General features: G+C 34.6%; 1 protein-coding gene across 1 annotated transcript in view; it reads right to left on the reverse strand.

Moving 5' to 3' along the window:
* LOC111050816 (Down syndrome cell adhesion molecule-like protein Dscam2) overlaps positions 1-19757 on the reverse strand; it is a gene marked incomplete in the record, with an annotated part of 322193 nt that overhangs the window by 193688 nt on the left and 108748 nt on the right. The window contains 1 exon segment of the mRNA XM_039442229.1: positions 3899-4225. Coding sequence (XP_039298163.1) covers positions 3899-4225 — 327 coding nt within the window.

Genomic DNA, 19757 nt, shown 5'->3' on the forward strand with positions numbered 1-19757 from the left:
GGAGGCCTAACTTTGTACGAGCTAACAATATTATGAATTCTCTTCCAAGCTTCTCTCACCATAACGCATCAAAGAAGTCTTATTGAAAAATGGAAAACGCCTACATAATTTATCACTTAAGACTTTGCTGCGTGTTCTTTGAGGTAAGCACCGTGGGATTACACCACAGAGGCCACAGAGAGTAGTCTTCATCAAATTATTATTTCAGCCGGTGCGCCATTCAGTTGCTACTCTATTCTGCCTATTCCCCGACTGAAGACGGTGAGCTTGTTCATATAGTGTGGTGCACGTTATAATAGCAGTGGAGAAATATAGGAGAACACCGTTGCCGATTCACTGCCTTATATCAAGGATAGCTGATACTGTTTATCTGATGTCATATCAACTTTCATTCTTGTTTTAAAAAGTCAATTACATTATTATTCGTCGAGAATAGTACTTTATGTCACAAGTCCGGTAACGATAATTTACCGCATAAGTAAAACAAAAACAAACAAATTTATTTGTTTCCAGCATTTACAGTATAAAAAATATATAAAAAGATATAATTGAAACAACACTCACATGGACATGCAGGTCTGTTTGTGAGTTCTGTATGATTGTATGTATGTTTCAGAATTATCATACGAATGCAGTAAATAAGTTACCGTACAAGTTACGTACAATATTTTTTGTCATATTTATCTGAGAAAGAATAATATTGCTGAGAAACAGAAACCATTACCTGCTTATGCTCGAGTTACTGCATTTTATGAACATGATCTAGCCCGTAGCGCCTAGTTCATAACAGACAGACCCTTCGAGCTCAAATAAAATAATAAAGGCCTAAATTATAAGATTTCAGATGAGTTTTTATAACTTGAAACTTCTTAGATGAGTTCTTTAATTATTTGAGTTAGTATATTAATTACTCAGATGATATTAGGACTCCGTAGAGTCCTAACATACTCGACTGTAAAGAGAAAAGCTCGAATGAAATATTCTCGCCTGCAAAACGGCCCTTCCCGTCCTTGTGACTCAAGATACTATTATCAATGATCAAGTAATAAATTTTCGTAATGGAGGTTGGATATTTTCATAATTGACTATATTTCTCCATTGTTGAAAAACGATCCGGCAACGTTGCGAAGCTGGAAAAAGATAGCGCTATGTGCTTTGTCGAATGATAGACAAGGATAGCAACACCAATGTTAAATCAAATACCGTTATTATAGCTTGGACCTCACTATAGCAGGATATGGAAATTTATAATTTGATAATTGATAGACTATAATATTTGAAATAGATTGAGCAATTCAAATAAGATTGAACAGTTAATATTAGATCAAATACACCGTTATCAGTGTTATCGTATGGTAAACTATTTATTGTTCCTGAATATCCAGTGACTCCAATTTCAAATTCACTATTAAACTTTCTTGTAAATTAGTAAGTATGAAATGAATTGGTAAAATATGTCAAATATGAAAATATGAATTATGAGTAAGGATGAAATGATTAAAAGTTTAGATAAACGTTATCAAAAAATGTAAGCTGATGAACAGAAAAACAGATGAACGCAGTTGCAAGGCAGTGAATCGGCAATGCTGTTCTCCTATCTTTCACTGTCATAACGTGAACTTCACTATATACTGATGACTAGATAGTGATTCGGATCATATCTGTAGAAATCAGGAGATGTTTCAAGTAAAAGAAGATTTATAGTGAAATGCTTGCTTGTTAGTTAGAGTATTGCTAGCGCCGTATGTCACAAGCATAGGCAACCTGCTTCACAAGCCGCTATGATTTTTTCACCTCTTCCATTCTCTGCTGCCCTGGTACTTTTCGATATCTTAATTAAATCAAGCGAGCTTTGTGCCTGTCTCCTCCTCCTCCTCATCTGATTACATCCATCTGATTTTATTATAGTTTTACCACTACTAATACTACTAAATACTAATGTAATTAGATACTAATACTAATAGGCTGTGCAAAGGCTGAAAAATAAACCTTCTCTACTGGTGATATTTTTCAAAGTTTTTCGATTTGTATAAATCGATTTGTATCAATCATAATCATCATAAACTTTCTCTACTGGTGATATTTTTCAAAGTTTTTCGATTTGTATAAATCGATTTGTATCAATTATAATCATAATCATCATAAACTTTCTCTACTGGTGATATTTTTCAAAGTTTTTCGATTTGTATCAATCATAATAATCATCATAATCATCATAATTTTTTTTCGATTTGTATAATTTAATTAATCATCAAGCTATCAGGAAAACATTATTTTCTGATCAGGTTGTATTTCGTTTAAAGACTGTGCATAGGCTAAAAATAAACTCTACTGGTGATATTTTACCAAGTTTTTGATTCGTATATCATCAAACTATCAGAATTAAAAAGTTTTCTGATCATTAATTAATTACTTCTTGAAATATGAGCGCCTGAAGTTTAAATTTTTGGAACAGAACATTTCACATTCGGTAAGAGATAAAAAAAATCCATGAGATTTAGAGGTAAATTCTACTTTCTCAAAAATGTTCTTATCATTACTTCTTGAAATAGCGCCTGAAGTTTAAATTTTTGGAACAGAACATTCCACTCACATTCGGTAAGAGATAAAATCCATGAGATTTATTTAGAGAGTATACCATCTTCATGGTATTCAAATAAAAGTTATTTTTGTTCATTTTTGGTAAATTATTCTACTCTCTCAAAAATTGATATTTAAAAAAAAATTGGTTTTATCCAATCATGAAGAATGTATCCTCTAAATATCTTATCTCTTACCGAATTTGAAATATTCTGTCCCAAGAATTTAAACTTTAGGCGCTCATATTTCAAAAAGTGATCAGAAAATAATGTTTTCCCGAGAAAACTTTTTAATTTTGATAGTTTGATGATATTCGAATCAAAGAACTTGGAAGAATATCACCAGTAGAGAGTTTATTTTTAGCCTTTGCACAGTCTTAAAACGAAATACACCTGATCAGAAAATAATGTTTTCCTCCACCTACTGTCAAAAGTACTTACTTTACTCCCTGAAACATGATACTAAAGTGTCACTTTTTCGCTCTCGGTACTAAAAAACAGAAAAACTCCCTAGGGAGTAAAAGTGACTCCATTTAAATAACATGGGAAGCATCTCTATTTTGAAAACGTACATTTGAAATAGGTCAGAAGGTCTAAGCTCAGATGAGGAAGCATATAGAGTAGTCATTAAACCAACTAAATTCAATACCTCAACCAGACATTTGATCGATATATAAAATTTATGTTTGTATGCTGAAATTATTATTACAAACTTCATATCACTATACTAAAAAAATGTATATATTATTTTTATTTATTCCATGTTATTCAAAATATCAGCCAACGAATATTACTTATTGACTAATCAAATTTGAAACGGGAACTTCATCATAGCTGTAGTTTTGGCTGTCATTGTTGTTACAACTTTAGCCAACAGATAGTGCTGTCGGAGGAGAACTGTGATTACAAGTCAGCTGTTTCTGTTTACTTTTTAGATTATGTTGTAACACATTGTTTGGTCACATACGTTTTTAAAAATTATTTTATTAGCAGTTTTTATAAAAATGTAGGTGGAGGAAAAATGTTGTGTATATCACTAGTGAAAAATGTTTTTTCTCCCTCAGAAAATTGTTGCCCTCGGCTTCGCCTCGGGCTTCAAACTTTTCCTGAGGGAAAACAGCACTTTTCACTCTAGATATACAAATAACTATTTCCTGATAGCTTCATGATTTTATTTATACAAATCGGAAAACTTTGAAAAATATCACCAGTAGAAAGTTTATTTTTAGCCTTTGCACAGTCTTATAACGAAATACACCTAGAAAACAATAAAAAACATGCAAATGTGATTAAATATTGTGAAATTTAATGACACGTACCTGCTTTCACTTTGACATCTCGAGAGATGATAGTTCCCACGATGTTGGTGGCCTGACAGCGGTAGATGGTCGCATGCACGTCGTGGCGATACAAGCTGGCCTTGAACGGTGGAAAGTACAGCGTTGCCTCAGCCTCTCCTTCCTTTTTCTCGACGGTTAGCAGCTGAGATATGCCGGTGACCGGTTTGCCGTCCACGTGGAGCCAGGTGACAGTTGGCCGTGGAGACCCAGACGCGGAGCATTCAACCCGAGCGCCTGATTCGTTTGCGAAATCCACTCTGCTCCGAGGCTCCTTCACGAAGGACGGGCCCAGATGTGAGCAGTCGCCTGCAACCGTCATTCAGTCAGCATCAATATCATAAGTAAAATAAAGTAAGTACCCCATCCTCCTATACAGAGAGTGAATTTCAACGCAGAGAAAAGATAGCATATAAAGATCCGGGACCTGTAGCTTTGCCTATCGACGAAGGGTCACTAGACTACAATACCTAATATATGAGGAGGCTAATATTCTAAACAGTATAATCGGCCGGATTGCAATAGATCAGTTGGAAAGATCAGTTCAATAGACCATTTCAATAGAAATTCATCATTTACAAGAAATTGATTATATCTATATATCAATCTTCCAAACAGTATAATCAGCTAGATTGCAATCGATCAGTCATTGTTAACCTGTGAAATCCTTTAACCACTCACAGTCTACTCCAGTATTTTCTGAATTACTCATGCATAACATTATGAAATTTTTCTCATCATCCCGTAAATTCAAAATTTGAATATGCACTTTTCCTCATAGAGGGCTACTACAATATTATCGATGGCATGAAATAAGAATTATCAAATACCCTTATGAAATCTCAATCTCTTCAGAAGGGTATCTCCCTACAGAGACACACTTACATTATGCTAACACAGTAGACACACTGGGGTTTGAACACCCCAATTTAATTTTGCATTTTTCTTTGAAAAATATGAAAAAAACAAGTAATTGGGCCATTTTTCATCATTTCTTAATCATTTTTGTTCCAAGTGCATACAGAAATCAAAAGTAAAGCACTGCTTTTTAATATTTATACCAATTCTAGAAGTACGTATGTTCCACCTAAGTGTTGGAGCTCCTAATCCGGTTTGAACGAATGGCTTGATCATTGCCAATGAAAAGAGTTTTCAATGAATAGACTAAATCTATCTCATTTGATTATTCCATATTCTCATAATGTATTACCTATGTATTAGGACAGTCGGACAGACAGACATTTAGCCTATCCAATGAGTTTTCATCGAAAACTCACGTCTCTTCATTTTATTGTTTTGAATCTCAAGTTGTAGAGAATCATATCATTCATTCCAATCTTATCCATCATCCCATACCACATTCGTAGTGACAATACAAGTAAATCTTTGTAATAAAAGTGTTTGATAAAAGTCCTACGTAAAAGACACTCTGGGGTGTTAGACACCCCAAACAAAGAACAAGATGAGCTGGTGACCTTGTAGAATGCTATTACTGACTGGAAGTGGTGGAGAGTAGTTGACAATACAACAAACCTAATTTAGACTGTATAAATTCCCATCTGTTTGATATTGTCAACTGCAGAACAGAAAAAAAATCCCTGGTGTGTGAAACACCCCAGTGTGTCTCTTTAGGGTTAAGAATCTTTATTTTATTGAATACACATTGGAAATGTATCTGTTAGACCACAATATAATCCATCTGATAAGGTCACAATAGATGATCATCTATGATGATAAAAGAAGACAATATCCTCTATAATAAATATGATTATCTTCTAATGATTAGATGATCAATTTAATGTTTAAAAATTAGATCAATTCAATGATAAAGATGATCATCATCCTCAAATCAAAATCCATTTATTGCCAAAGACAAATTACAATTTGTATAGGCCACGTCATGAGAAAATTACATGAATCATTACATAATTATATAATATCATACTACATAAAAACAACAAGAAATAATCTCATCAACGTCTTAAAAATTCTCCATATTGAAGGCAAAATATTCATCATTGGTATAAAAACAGTTTCTTATAAGAAAATCCTTAATTTTAAGTTTATATTCACTCACTAGTAAGCCTCTAATATGTAACGGTAACTGATTGCACAAGCCCTAAAACTAATATGACTAGATTTGTACCGACAATATTCGTTTCTAAGGTTCAACCTGTTTCTTGTGTTGTGCGAATGAACATCAAAATGACTAGAGAATGAGAGCAAGTTAGTCTCTACAAATAATAAACTCTATAATAAGATGACAATAATCATGTGATTTTCCAATCAGTTCATTCATCTAATGTTTCATCACTAAACAGTAATGAGTTATGAGTAATGAGCTCGGCTTAGAGTTGACTCTTCCATAGACTCTCTCTAAATCCAACAAACAAGCAGTTATGAAGTTGAATATTCATCATACTCTCGAATTCATATTGCAAATAAATTTCCTCTGACATTGGAAAATACTTATTGACGCAAATCAGCTTCGCTCTCTACATTCAGTTCGCCGAAATTGCTTTTATCTCTGATTCCTGTTTAAGCAGTCACTCTATTCAGTCTCAACATTCAATTTGTCGATATTGCTCTTATTTCTCAGGTATTATTCTGTCTTTGAATCCTGCAGAATTTCACAGTGTCTGGCTTCGTTGATTCTCCAATCTCTCTCTCTGAATTTTGCAGAGATTATGTTCAGAGTAGCCTCAGTGTTGAAGCCTGTGAAATGCGTTATTGGAATATCGGATTCGGATACTCTTGTACCACCTGCTGCTATTTTACTGGAAAAAATTTCCACGCATCATCTCCTCTGTAGGGATACTTTAATACCTTCCTCTGGGAAATTCATGTATTTTTATTTTTGAAGCTTCAGTGCTTTTGAGCATTATTTTGCAATGGAAAGAGGCCAATCGTGAAAGAATCACATCATTTCTGAACCACTATCCATATGTAAAAAATTTCCCTCCATGAAATCTGAGTTTCTGTCATAGAGAAACATATTTCAAAAAAAGTTGAAATCTTTTTCCAACGATGGGCAGCCATGCACCCTCAATATTAGGGGGATTTTGGTGATGTTGGCGGCAAAATAGAACTGAATGTTTCGGCTCCGTGAACTTGTAGTGCACAAGCCCGACAAAATTCGTAGTTTATTGTCAATTTTTTTCAAATTTTTTCGGGCTTGTGCACTACAAGTTCACGGAGCCGAATGTTTCTCCAAGTCTGAGGTTATTTTGTTAGGAAAGTTGTATTTCAACGTGGTCAATACTTGGAAATTAATTTAATGAAAACACGAAGCTATTATATCATATCAAGAATTCATTTCGGAGTAATAGCAAACTTGTTATGTGAAACAAGGTTTCGACACCTATGGTGTCAACTTCAGTGTCGAGACATGTTCATTATTCTCACAAAATAAACTCGTGTTATTATAGTGAGGTCCACGTTATAATGGCAGTGTAGGGAGATAGGAGAAAAGGGTTGCCAGATCTCAGCCATGCCACCCAAACAGCTGATACTGGTATATCAGATTAATTTAACTGTTCATTATTGTTAAAAATAGTTAATAATATTTTATTTTTCAAGAAAATATATTTTTTAAAGATGTAATAATAAACTTTCATCATTGAGATTAAATATTTTTGTCAATTAGTTGAATTTCTACATTGTTGATAAACGATGTGGCAACATCGCAAAGCGTGAAAGAGATAGCGTCATATGCTTTGTTGAATGATAGACAAGGATAACAGCATCATTGCAAATCACACACTGCCATTATAACATTGACGTCACTATAGGCAAAATATTATTTGTGTTTTCATTGTGGGTAATTATCATCACTATTATATTGTTTAATAGTCTCAGAAATTGAAAAATAATTCAGAATCTTGGTAGATATCTGAAACCGTGGCTAATAAAAAACAATGCGTGATAACAACAAATTTGTTATCATGGCGAGTTGCTTAAACCGCCGTTTTGGTTACGTTTCTATTATGTGCACTGTTAAGTGGGAGGAGACTGTCTAGCTGGGCCAATGGCAGACGTTCATGTCCTTGACCAATAGCGGTACTCGCCTACTAGTATAAATTCTGCTGCTCTTGTATTTAGTTTTAGCATAGAGAAAAGATAACCGTAAGTTTATGTCTTGTTTACTTGTTTGTCTCTGGTTTTAGTTCAACATAAATTGACAAATTCTTAGTCTTTTTATTCAATACTAGCAGGTAACCCGTGCTCCGCAAGGGTTTATTTTAAAACTTGACAAACTGAAAACTTGTAATGAAATCTTGAAGAATTGAAAATAGGCCTATAACCATCCTCGGTTGATTGAGAGCCTATATGCAAAATTTCAAGTTGATCAGTCCAGTAGTTCAGACGTGATGATACGTCAAACATAATTATTTTCCTATCCCGTACAAGTACTGTATAAGCCAGTTCCTTCCTTTATTTATAGTATAGATAACTGAAGAAGACATAATACTTGGAAACCTCACAGTATCATATTGATTTTTTTCAATTCATTAATTTTATTATCGATTAGATTCTCCTCAATTTGAATCAGGCAGCCTAAAAATAATTATTTTCTTATCCCGTACAAGTACTGTATGAGCCAGTTCATTCCTTTATTATAGTATAGCTAACTGAAGAAGATAAAATACTTGAAAACCTCAGAGTATCATATTGATTTTTTTCCTATTCATTAATTAGATCCTCCTCAATTTGAATTAGGCAGCCTAAAAATAATTATTTTCTTATCCCGTACAAGTACTGTATGAGCCAGTTCATTCCTTTATTATAGTATAGCTGACTGAAGAAGACAAAATACTTGAAAACCTCAGAGTATCATATTGATTTTTTCCGTATTCATTGATTAGATCCTCCTCAATTTGAATCAGGCAGCCTTTTGTTTCCCCAATTCCAAACAAAATACCTACAATATTCTTTTCCTACAGTTACGTTGAAAAGTGGCCATTGCTGCACTGATTACAGAACGCAAAGAATCACTTTTCCGCTCTAGTGCGGGAAAAATTTTTCTGCACTCCAGATTTGCAACATGGCAACGCAAAATACTTAGTAGGTTATATGGAGCAACAGTGCAGCAAAATCAAAATGAAGTTGGTAACAGTGACTGGGCTGCTATAGTGAGCAGAGGTGCAACCAAGCACAACGCGCTAATTATTAAGTAGATATTATAACCAAGGACAACATTTTTATTCAATTTGACAATAAATTAAGGTTTTTATCAATAATAAAATTACACAGAAAAACATTTGATGCATTTCAGGCAATTTTACCCATAATTACCCACTTTTCATATTCAATGGTAACTGTAGGAAAAACTTAATGTGAAATACGTGCGCAAAGTTCCTCTGCTGCACTCAAGAAACCATTCCGCCCTCGCCTACGGCTCGGGCGTAAACGTTTCTTTCGGTGCAGCAAACTGACACTTTGCGCACTAGTTGCACAAATAACTATTACTTTATCATAGTAATATCGGGGCCACGAGCTTCGCTCGTTATTTTTATTAATTGATAAACAAAACACAGTTCTCTAAAATGATCGTGTTCATATTTTACAGCTGGCTACACGTCAGCTTATGAATTCCGGGGATGCGATATTTTGATTTTCCACAGAATCACTCGCTCACTTTTTACTATCCACAGACGACGAAAGTCTCAGCTGTTCCAGCCAAGGATGAATTATCCTTTTAATGTCGTTCAGCGAGTTTTCCCAAGGATGCGACCTAGTACAATCGAATTTTTGTATCATAAACCTACTACTTTCCAAATTTCGTGAAAATCGTTAGAGCCGTTCTCGAGATCCGTTGAACATAAATGACCAGATATAAAAATAACCAAATAAATTTTGATTTTCCACAGAATCGCTCGCTCACTTTTTACTATCCACAGACGACGAAAGTCTCAGCTGTTCCAGCCAAGGATGAATTATCCTTTTAATGTCGTTCAGCAAGTTTTACCAAGGATGAGACCAAGTGCAATCTAATTTTCATATCATAAACCTACTATGTTCCAAATTTCGTGAAAATCGTTTGAGCCGTTCTCGAGATCCGTTGAACATAAATGACCAGATATAAAAATAACCAAATAACCAGATAACTAGATATAAACAGATATACAGAAATTGCTCGCTTAATATTATAGGATAACTGAAGAAGACAATACTTTAAAACCTCACAGTATCATATTGATTTTTCTTTTCAATTCATTAATAAGAAGTATTGATTAGATCCTCCTCAATTTGAATTTGGCAGCCTTTTGCTTCCACAATTCCAAACAAAATACCTACAATATTCTTTACTTTATTATAGAATAGATCATTTCTTTTTTTGCGTTTCTAAATTCTTATTCATTCATCATTCTATATTAAACTCCATCAAACCATTTTAATATCTTCATTTCATGAGTTGATATTCATGCATAGCCTAATTGAATCTGTCAGTTGCATGTGTTCAAAACCGTAGTTCTTTGTTAAATACCCTCTCCTATTGTAGACTATAATTGCTTCTAACAAGGCATCTATATCCTGATAGGGAGTAGTTCAGCCGGAGGTCTAGTTATAATTAATTTGAACTTTGTTGAAGTACGAAGGATGGATGCTTCCAGTTATTATACAGCTTCCCATGTCTCGTTTAGTGCTGAGGATTAGTGGAACCACTTAACGATACTTGAACATGTTCTGTCGAGGCGTTCATGGAAAAGTAGGGAGGAAACAATGGAGAATCGTTGATCGTGGGCGTCACTCTAAAACATTCTCTTTTCCGCGTTCTCAACTCAACCTGCGAATTGAGTTTTAGCACTTCTGGCTAATTTATTCTTGGGAAAACTGGAGAGGAATTTAAAACTCGAAATACCACAGGATAAACATCGATGTGTTGTAGTGAAGCTGATGTTGTGGTAGACGAGTGTCTGGGTTGAATAAAAGCAAATTTTCCCTTCCTATCAGTTTTGCTCTACATCTCTTCTTTGTTTTAGTTTTCGTATGTCTGTGTTTCCATAAAGTGGTATTTAAAATCTCCCAGTTTTTCCGAGAATAAATTGCTATAGTGAGGTCCACGTTGTAATGGCAGTGGAGAAAGATGGCAGAACAACGTTGCCGATCCTTTGTCTTGTCAATGCCTTTTATAGAAGGTAGCCAATACAGGTTTATTGATGCGATATTAACTGTTCATTCTCGTTTAAAATAACCAATTATATTTTATTAAGCAAGAAATTATATTTTTCAATAATTTCATAATGAATTTTCATGATTAAGATGAAATAATATGTTAATTAATTTCTAATTCAGAGTGTTAAAAAAACGATCTGAAAACAGAGCAAAGCGAGAAAGATTTAAAAAAATGTTAAATCAGAAAATATGACAATTGACTTTTCCCTTCCTATCAATTTTGTTCTACCTCTCTTCTTTGTTTTAGTTTTCGTATTTCTGTGTTTCCATAAAGTGGTATTTAAAATCTCTCAGTTTTTCCGAGAATAAATTGCTATAGTGAGGTCCACGTTATAATGGCAGTGGAGAAAGATAGCAGAACAACGTTGCCGATCCTTTGTCTTGTCAATGCCTTCTATAGAAGGTAGCTAATAAAGGTTTATTGTATGATATTAACTGTTCATTCTCCTTTAAAATGATCAATCATATTTTATTAAGCAAGAAATTATATTTTTCAATAATTCCATAATGAATTTTATGATTGCACTGGGCCGTTTGTACAGTGACCGTTCAAACTAAATTCTATTTTAAACTGGATTAAATCCATATCAAGTCTAGTTTGTTATATTTTGAGTTCAAGCCACCAGCTGATTAAATCGAGTTCAAGCTTTGACTCTGTAAACGGCCCTAAGATGAAATATTTTGTTAATTAATTACTAATTTAGGTTGTTAAAAGACGATCTGGCAACAGAGCAGAGCGAGAAAGAGATAGCGCTATCCGCTATAGAAAAGGATAGCAATACCATTGCTAATTAAACACTGCCATTATAACGTGAACCTGACTAAAGGAATGTTGAAGTTCCCAAGTTCAGTTAAAAACAGGGAAAATACAATGTTTTATTCACTGGTTTTATTTCCCATATCATCCTTTTGTTCCGTTAATTACAAAGTTTCTCTCCATTGGCTGTAGTTGTCTAGACTTATTATCATGACTATATTTGAGCGTATCACTGCCAATGGCATTAGAGCTAAACCTTCATAAATCAACAGCTGTTGCTCAACCGGAAAATTACGAAACCGTCGATTTTGAGCGTATTTATAAAAGTTATTCAGAACAGTTCTGAACATCCATTGACAGGTCCAAATTTAAGCATTACTTCTAAAATGAGATGGTTTTGGTTACGTATAATAATATACTTGGATGGATGAATAAGATCAATCTTTCTAGTATGGAACTGTAGGGAGGGAGACCGAGAGCTGCCTCTTTACTAGTAGTCCTGTGAACAGTAGACCTCGTGCTCAGTAAGTTACATTGACCTGTTGTTATGTTTTCTCAAAAATTAATAAATCATTTATCAATTTAAAATGTCTAGAAAAAATCCTAAATAAATATAGAGCTTTCTGTCCTATAGTACCGTGACGTGTCGTCCCGGAATGTGAGTGTGAGCGCTGTTATCAGGTCTGGCAGCAACTGTCTACAACGTTGATGGAAAGATACAATTTTCAAGATGTTGGATGTTTTTGAACGGGTAGTATTATAGTAAACTGTCTACTAACGTTGATGGAAAGATAAATTTTCAAGATGTTCGATGTTTTTGAACGGGTAGTATTATAGTCCACTAGACAGCTGATTTATGATGAATAATTCTATTTTTACAGTAATATTGGCGTATGAAGGAGGCTCCTTTTTCCTTTTATATTATCCTTGAAATGCAAAATTTCCAAAAACCTTGTATATACGTCGACGCGCAATTTAAAAAGGAACATACCTGTCAAATTTCATGGAAATCGATTACTGCGTTTCGCCGTAAATGCACAACAAAAAACCATATAAACATTTAAACATTAAGAGAAATGCCAAACCGTCGACTTGAATCTTAGACCTCACTTCGCTCGGTCAATTAATTTGGGAAAATTGGTATATTGTCTTAATCTCGAACTTAGAGAAAGATTTGTTTTAAATTTGCATAATTTCAACTTTGAAAATAATAGAAATTTCCGATTGTAAATTGTTTTCAAGATTTAGTATTGCAGTTCAGATGTAATCTATACTATTAACTGGGTATCATGACCCTGGTCTCTCCATTTCCCGTTCCCTCACAATCACTAATGTCAATCGCATGAGAATAGTCCGATGGAAATTGGAATGGATAAGTGCAACGTTGCCAAATAAGAATCAACTAACGTTGTTCACAGTTTATTATAGATGAGAATCAATCAATTTTTTTTATAATACACCTGACAAATTGGTCAATGGAAAGAGGTGAGGGGGATATGTCTGATCCATTTTCCATCGGACTATTCTTGTGTATCATTGAAAGGTCGACACCTTGTGACTTATAAGATAATTATGTTCAACGATTTCACAATACAAAAAGGATACTGTACTGACCAATTTTCTTTCATCGATTCAACAATCTCATTGATTTCATTTGACAGCAATTTCATTGATTTCATTTAACAGCAATTTCATTGATTTCATTTGACAGCAATTTCATTGATTTCATTTAACAGCAATTTCATTGATTTCATTTGACAGCAATTCCATTGATTTCATTTGACAGCAATTTCATTGATTTCAATTAAACAATTTCATTGATTTCATTTGACAGCAATTTCATTGATTTCATTTGACAGCAATTTCATTGATTTCATTTGACAGCAATTTCATTGATTTCATTTGACAGCAATTTCATTGATTTCATTTAACAGCAATTCCATTGATTTCATTTGACAGCAATTCCATTGATTTCATTTGACAGCAATTTCATTGATTTCAATTAAACAATTTCATTGATTTCATTTGACAGCAATTTCATTGATTTCATTTGACAGCAATTTCATTGATTTCATTTAACAGCAATTTCATTGATTTCATTTGACAGCAATTTCATTGATTTAATTAAACAATTTCATCGATTTCAATTAAACAATTTCATTGATTCCATTTGACAGCAATTTCATTGATTTCATTTGACAGCAATTCCATTGATTCCAATTGAACAATTCCATTGATTTCATTTGACAGCAATTTCATTTGACAGCAGTTAAACAATTTCATCAATTTCATTGATTCAACAATTTTAGAACACTGAAGAATACTGTAGTGACCAATTTACATCCATCGTTTCCATGTATCATAAGGTAAACGCAAAATATTTGTAATATTCACATGAACCAATATCATGAAATAAGGTGGAGGTGATCCATAATTGGAAGGAATCAATAATTGGATATACAATGCGGTAACTTTATCTTCTCTTCTCATTCATCAAATTAGAAACAGTATTGGAGATTGAGGAAAAAAGATTTTGGAAAATCCAAACAGCTATATGTCGATGCTCTAGAAAACCCTGCAGTTCACTCGTACCTTCGGATTCTCATCAATGATGGAATTTCCATAGATGTGTAAACCTATATTGTCAGCGTATCAAATTTCGAATACTGCTATCACACAACTTGCAATTAAGGCAGCACTAACGGGCTTTTAGGACCTGCGGCTCTGAACAATGTGTTGAGTGCTTCATGAGTCTCTTGAGACGATTCAATATTTTGTAGGCTTGGAGGGGATTTCAATCCACCAGGTACATCACTGGAAAATGATAGCTAACATCCATAAAAATCGCTGATTAAACTTACGGAATTGATAGGAAAAAGTGATTGATTGTACATGAAACTGATATTCTTTCATTAATGAAGTTCCCGGTCCACGTTGGATAGATTACAAGCATACCGGTGAGGAAATCAACATTTTGTAGACTCTGATATGAGTTTGAATTGTTTAAGGCTGTTTGGTACACTTTTTTAAAATTGGATAATCTTTTTCAATATAATTGTTAAGATTATTATAAGAGTGAGAAAAAGGGGAAACTGAAATTTTTGTGAAATAATAAGCGAGTTATGGGTTGATGAAGCGAGTGGTCTAATAAGCGATTGGATAATCTTCTTCAATATAATTGTTAAGATAACTATAAGAGTGAGAAAAAGTTGGAACCGAATTGTTTAAGTGGTCTAATAAGCGAGTTATGGGTTGTTGAAGTGCTAACTTTCCAGATCATAAACGGTTTCGACTATATAAACAGAACTTCTCTTAAATTAAAAAAATGTATCTTTCCAAACTAAAACATTTTATTCCCTATATCGTTCATGAATAAATAAGTTACATTTTTGGTAAATTCCATAACTTGTCTATCTTGGCATAAATCGCGAAAAAACACATATTATAACAAAGCCAATGATATAATGAATGTATTGAAAAAACATCAATGGAAAATTCGAAACCGTTTATGATCTGGAAAGAAAAAGGAGTTAGCACTTTCAACAACCCATAGCTCGCTTATTAGGCTCCAGTTGCCACTTTTTCCACTCGTATTATGAACTTATAACAATTATATTTGAAAAAGATTATCCAATTCGAGAAAAGTGTACCGAAAACGATGGTTTACATCTATATCAATCGCCGTTTAAACTTACGAAATGAATTGAGAAAAAGTAATTGATTGTACATGAAACTTATATAGATTAATGAAGTAGTTCCCGATCTACGTTGGATAGATTACAAAAATACCGGTTAGAAAATCAACATTTTGTAGGCTCTGAAAAGAGTTTGAATTGTTTAAAACTATGGTTTACATCTCTATCAACCGCCGATTAAACTTACGAAATAAATTGAAAAGAATCATGAATTGATTGCAAATGAAACTACAAATTTTTGTCATTGATAAAGTTCTCAATCGAAGTTAAAGGAAAGTAAAAATGTAAAAACGTCCAATTTGTTTAGAAACTTCTAATCCAAACATCTAGGAGTCAAGGATATCTTCGTATGCTATACAGTAGATTATGCAGCTGACTCGTATCCTAGTATCAGTAATTGCAGGCTTTCATTGAAACGACCCATTGAATATACCAAATAAAAGTACATAGAATAGAGTCTATCGGAACTCGAGATCTCAATTTGTCGAGATGGGATGTATTGAGATTTTTCATAGTGCATTCATGAGAGGGGCACATCGATTTCTGTGAAGTAGATATGTCTTTTCAGTGGCACAACTCGAAAAGTTATTCAACAGACTCTCAAGTATCCAGTCAGCTGAGCAAAATGTGACCGGCTTCGGTTGTGGTCGATAGAGAGAGAGGGATATCTCTATCTCTCGATAAAAAGAAAGGAAAAGAGCGCTCTCTCTCTAGAAGACTCAGAGGGTAACACACTCTTGATAGGGAGAGAGCGCTCTCTCTCTAGAATGCCGGGTCTACACGACAACGATATTTGCGCAAACCTGACTCAAAGTCAGGTTTACGCAAATGAGGCAAGTTTGCTCAAACCTCAGTTCACACGACACCAACTTTAACACAAACCTGTATTATAAACTAAACCATATATAAATTCTATACGAAGTCTTTAAGTGTTTATAAACTAGAGATGAATAGTAGCTCAAGCCTCCTCCTCCTCCTCCTCAACACTCCTCCTCCTCATCGACCTTCTCCTCCACCTCCTCAACCCTCCACACCGCTAACTACTACTCCTCCTCCACCACCTGCTCCTCCTTCACCTACTCATCCTCTCCTCCTCCTCCCACTTCTCCCACTTCTCCTCCTTCTCCTCAATAATAATAATCAAGAATAGTGCTTATCAAGTGAAGAGTGAATAACTATATCTATTACATTACTATAAAGTAAATAAGATAATATCATTATCCATTAAAAAAACTTCCTTGTTTTCGAGTATTTTCGAGAATTGACCTCGCACCTTTTAAATTTGAGGGTGCTGAATTCGAATCTGAAATCGCGAATTCTCTATCTTCATTTTGAAGCGTTTTGATGGATAGATGAGACTTAATCGTTTCCTAGAAGAATTGACGCAAACCTGGCTGAGATTGATCGAAGAAAGCAAAAACCTTCAAACCTCAGAAATTTACAACGATCTCCCGTCTACACGACGCAAACTTGGTTGAAATTGATCGAAAAAAGCACAAACCATCAAACCTCATTAATTCACAACGATCTCTCGTCTACACGACGCAAACTTGGTTGAAATTGATCGAAAAAAGCACAAACCTTCAAACCTCATTAATTCACAACGATCTCTCGTCTACACGACGCAAACTTAGCGCAAACCTGGCAGGTTTGCGCCAATATCGTTGTCGTGTGGACCGGGCAATATGAAGATTAATATAAACCAAACCCTTCCATCAATCTCAGCCAGGTTTGCGTCAATTATTCTAGGAAACGATTATGTCTCATCTATCCATCAAAACCTAAATCGCTTCAAAATGAAGATAGAGAATTCGCGATTTCAGATTCGGATTCAGCACCCTCAAATTAAAGATGTGCGAGGTCAATTCTCAAAAATACTCAAAAACAAGGAAGATTTTTTAATGGATAATAATTATCTTATTAACTCTATAGTAATGTTATAGATATATAGTTATTCACTCTTCACTTGATAAGCAGTATTCTTGATTATTATTATTGAGGAGAAGGAGTTGGAGGAGGTGGAGGAATGGGAGGAGTAGGAGGAGGAGGAGGCTGAGGAGGAGTTGGTGGAGGAGAGAGCGCTCTCTCTCTAGAAGATTCAGAGAGTACAGTGGGTTACTGAGACCAGTTTTTATCGATATAGATAAGTCGGGAATGAGAGAGAGGTGAGAGCAGAACACGGGTGAGAGATGGAGCCTCAGAGCGTTCATATCCATGCATTAGAAATAATACACGTCGCGCAGTTTTTGTTTCAGAGCAGCGCAGACCTGGCTGGGGGTGGGAGAAAAAGGGTGAGAGGGGGATATTCGTCAGCGGCTGTGGAGCAGAGCAAAACAGAGAGAGATCTGACTAATTTTGTGCTAACACAAGGAGACTCGCGATCAATATTAGCTCTCAAGTTGGCCCCTAGGCTTCGCCTTCTAAATCTTATACCCACCGACCTCCTTCTCCAACCCCTGGACCCACCCACCCCCCACATTACCCACCTCTTACCCACAATCTCGTTGCAAGCTGCAATTCGAGATAAACGATTTCACTTTTTCTGTATGCAACGTTGGCGAGCCGCGAAGCGGTCGCGAAAAGAAACTGGGGAATGGACGGGGTGGAACGAGGGAACGAGGAAGTGGAAGCGGAAGTGAAAACTGGGATAGGTGAATGGAGAAGATGGGTGAGTGGAAGAGAGGGGAGAACAGAGAAAGGAGGAAAAATTTCGAAATTATGAAAAACTGAAAAATGGAACAGGTTTAGAAGAAAAGTGGAAATGAGGAAGTGGAAACGAGGAGGAGGTAAATGGAGAAGCTGGGTGAGAGAGAGAGAATAGAAAACAGAGGAAGGATGAGATTAAGAGGAGGAAACATTTTTAAAATTATAAGAAAGTGAAAATGGAACAGGTTTAGAAGAAAAGTTGAAATGAGGAAGAAACAAGGAAGTGGAAACGAGGAAGAGGTGAATGGAGAAGCTGGGTGAGAGAAAGAGAAGGGAGAAAAGTGAAAGGAGGAAACATTTTCGAAATTATGAAAAACTGAAAAATGAAACAAGTTTCGAAGAAAAGTTGAAATGAGGGAGAAACGAGGAAGTGGAAACGAGGGAGAGGTAAATGGAGAAGCTGGGTGAGAGAAAGAGAAGGGAGAACAGAAAAAAGTGAATGGAGGAAACATTTTTGAAATTATGAAAAACTGAAAAATGAAACAGGTTTAGAAGAAAAGTTGAAATGAGGAAGAAACGAGGAAGTTGAAACAAGGGAGAGGTAAATGGAGAAGCTGGGCCAGAGAAAGAGATGGGAAAAAAGAGAAAAGAAAAAATTGATAGGTGAAAACAGTTTTAAAATTATGAAAGAGGTTAAGAGAAAATATGAGAGGTGAATGGAGAAGGTGGGCGAAAGAAAGAGAAAAGAAAATAAAGAAAAGAAAAATTGACAGGAGAAAACAGTTTTAAAATTATGAAAAAGGTTGAGGAACAATATTAATAAGGAAATAATTAAGAGGAAGAAAATGAAGATAGAAATAGGAAATATGATCACATCCCTATTTTTCAAACAGAGTAGACTGGACAAGGATAGAAATAAGGAAAATAATACGATGGAAATGAGAAAGGGGAAACGATACATTGAAAAATTGAAATAGGTATATACAGATGAAAGGGTAGAAGACGAAAAATACAGTGAAGTGGAATAAGGAAAATGAGAACAAGAGGAAGATAAAGACGATGAAGGAGGAAAAAAATAATATGATGAAAAAGATAAAGAACAAAAATAAAAAAAGGAGAGAAGATGCAATGGAAATTGAGAGAGGGAAAACGGATGAAAAAGTAGTGACCGAGAAATACTATGGAAGATAATATGAAAAAGAGGAGAATAAGAAGGAGAAAACGACAAAGAAGAATAATCATATATTGAAGAAGAAAAAGAATATGAAGAGGAAGAACAAATATTTTTGAAAATCCGATGGAAATTGAGAGAGGAAAAACCAGATGAAAAAGTACAAACCGAAAAATACGATGGAAGAGTATAGTAAAAACAAGAATAAGAAGAAAAAAAAGAGAAGATAAAAAATAATCTGACGGAAAAGATAAAGAAAATGGAGAAAAAAAGATGAAAAAGGAGAAAGATGTGAAGGAAATTGAGTGGGGATAAACAGATGAAAGAGTAGAGACCGAAAAATACGATGAGAGAGAATAAGAAAAACAAGAATAATAGAAAGAGAAAGGATAAGAA

This window comes from Nilaparvata lugens, chromosome X (genome assembly GCF_014356525.2).
Source record: "Nilaparvata lugens isolate BPH chromosome X, ASM1435652v1, whole genome shotgun sequence".
NCBI classification, from domain to species: domain Eukaryota; kingdom Metazoa; phylum Arthropoda; class Insecta; order Hemiptera; family Delphacidae; genus Nilaparvata; species Nilaparvata lugens.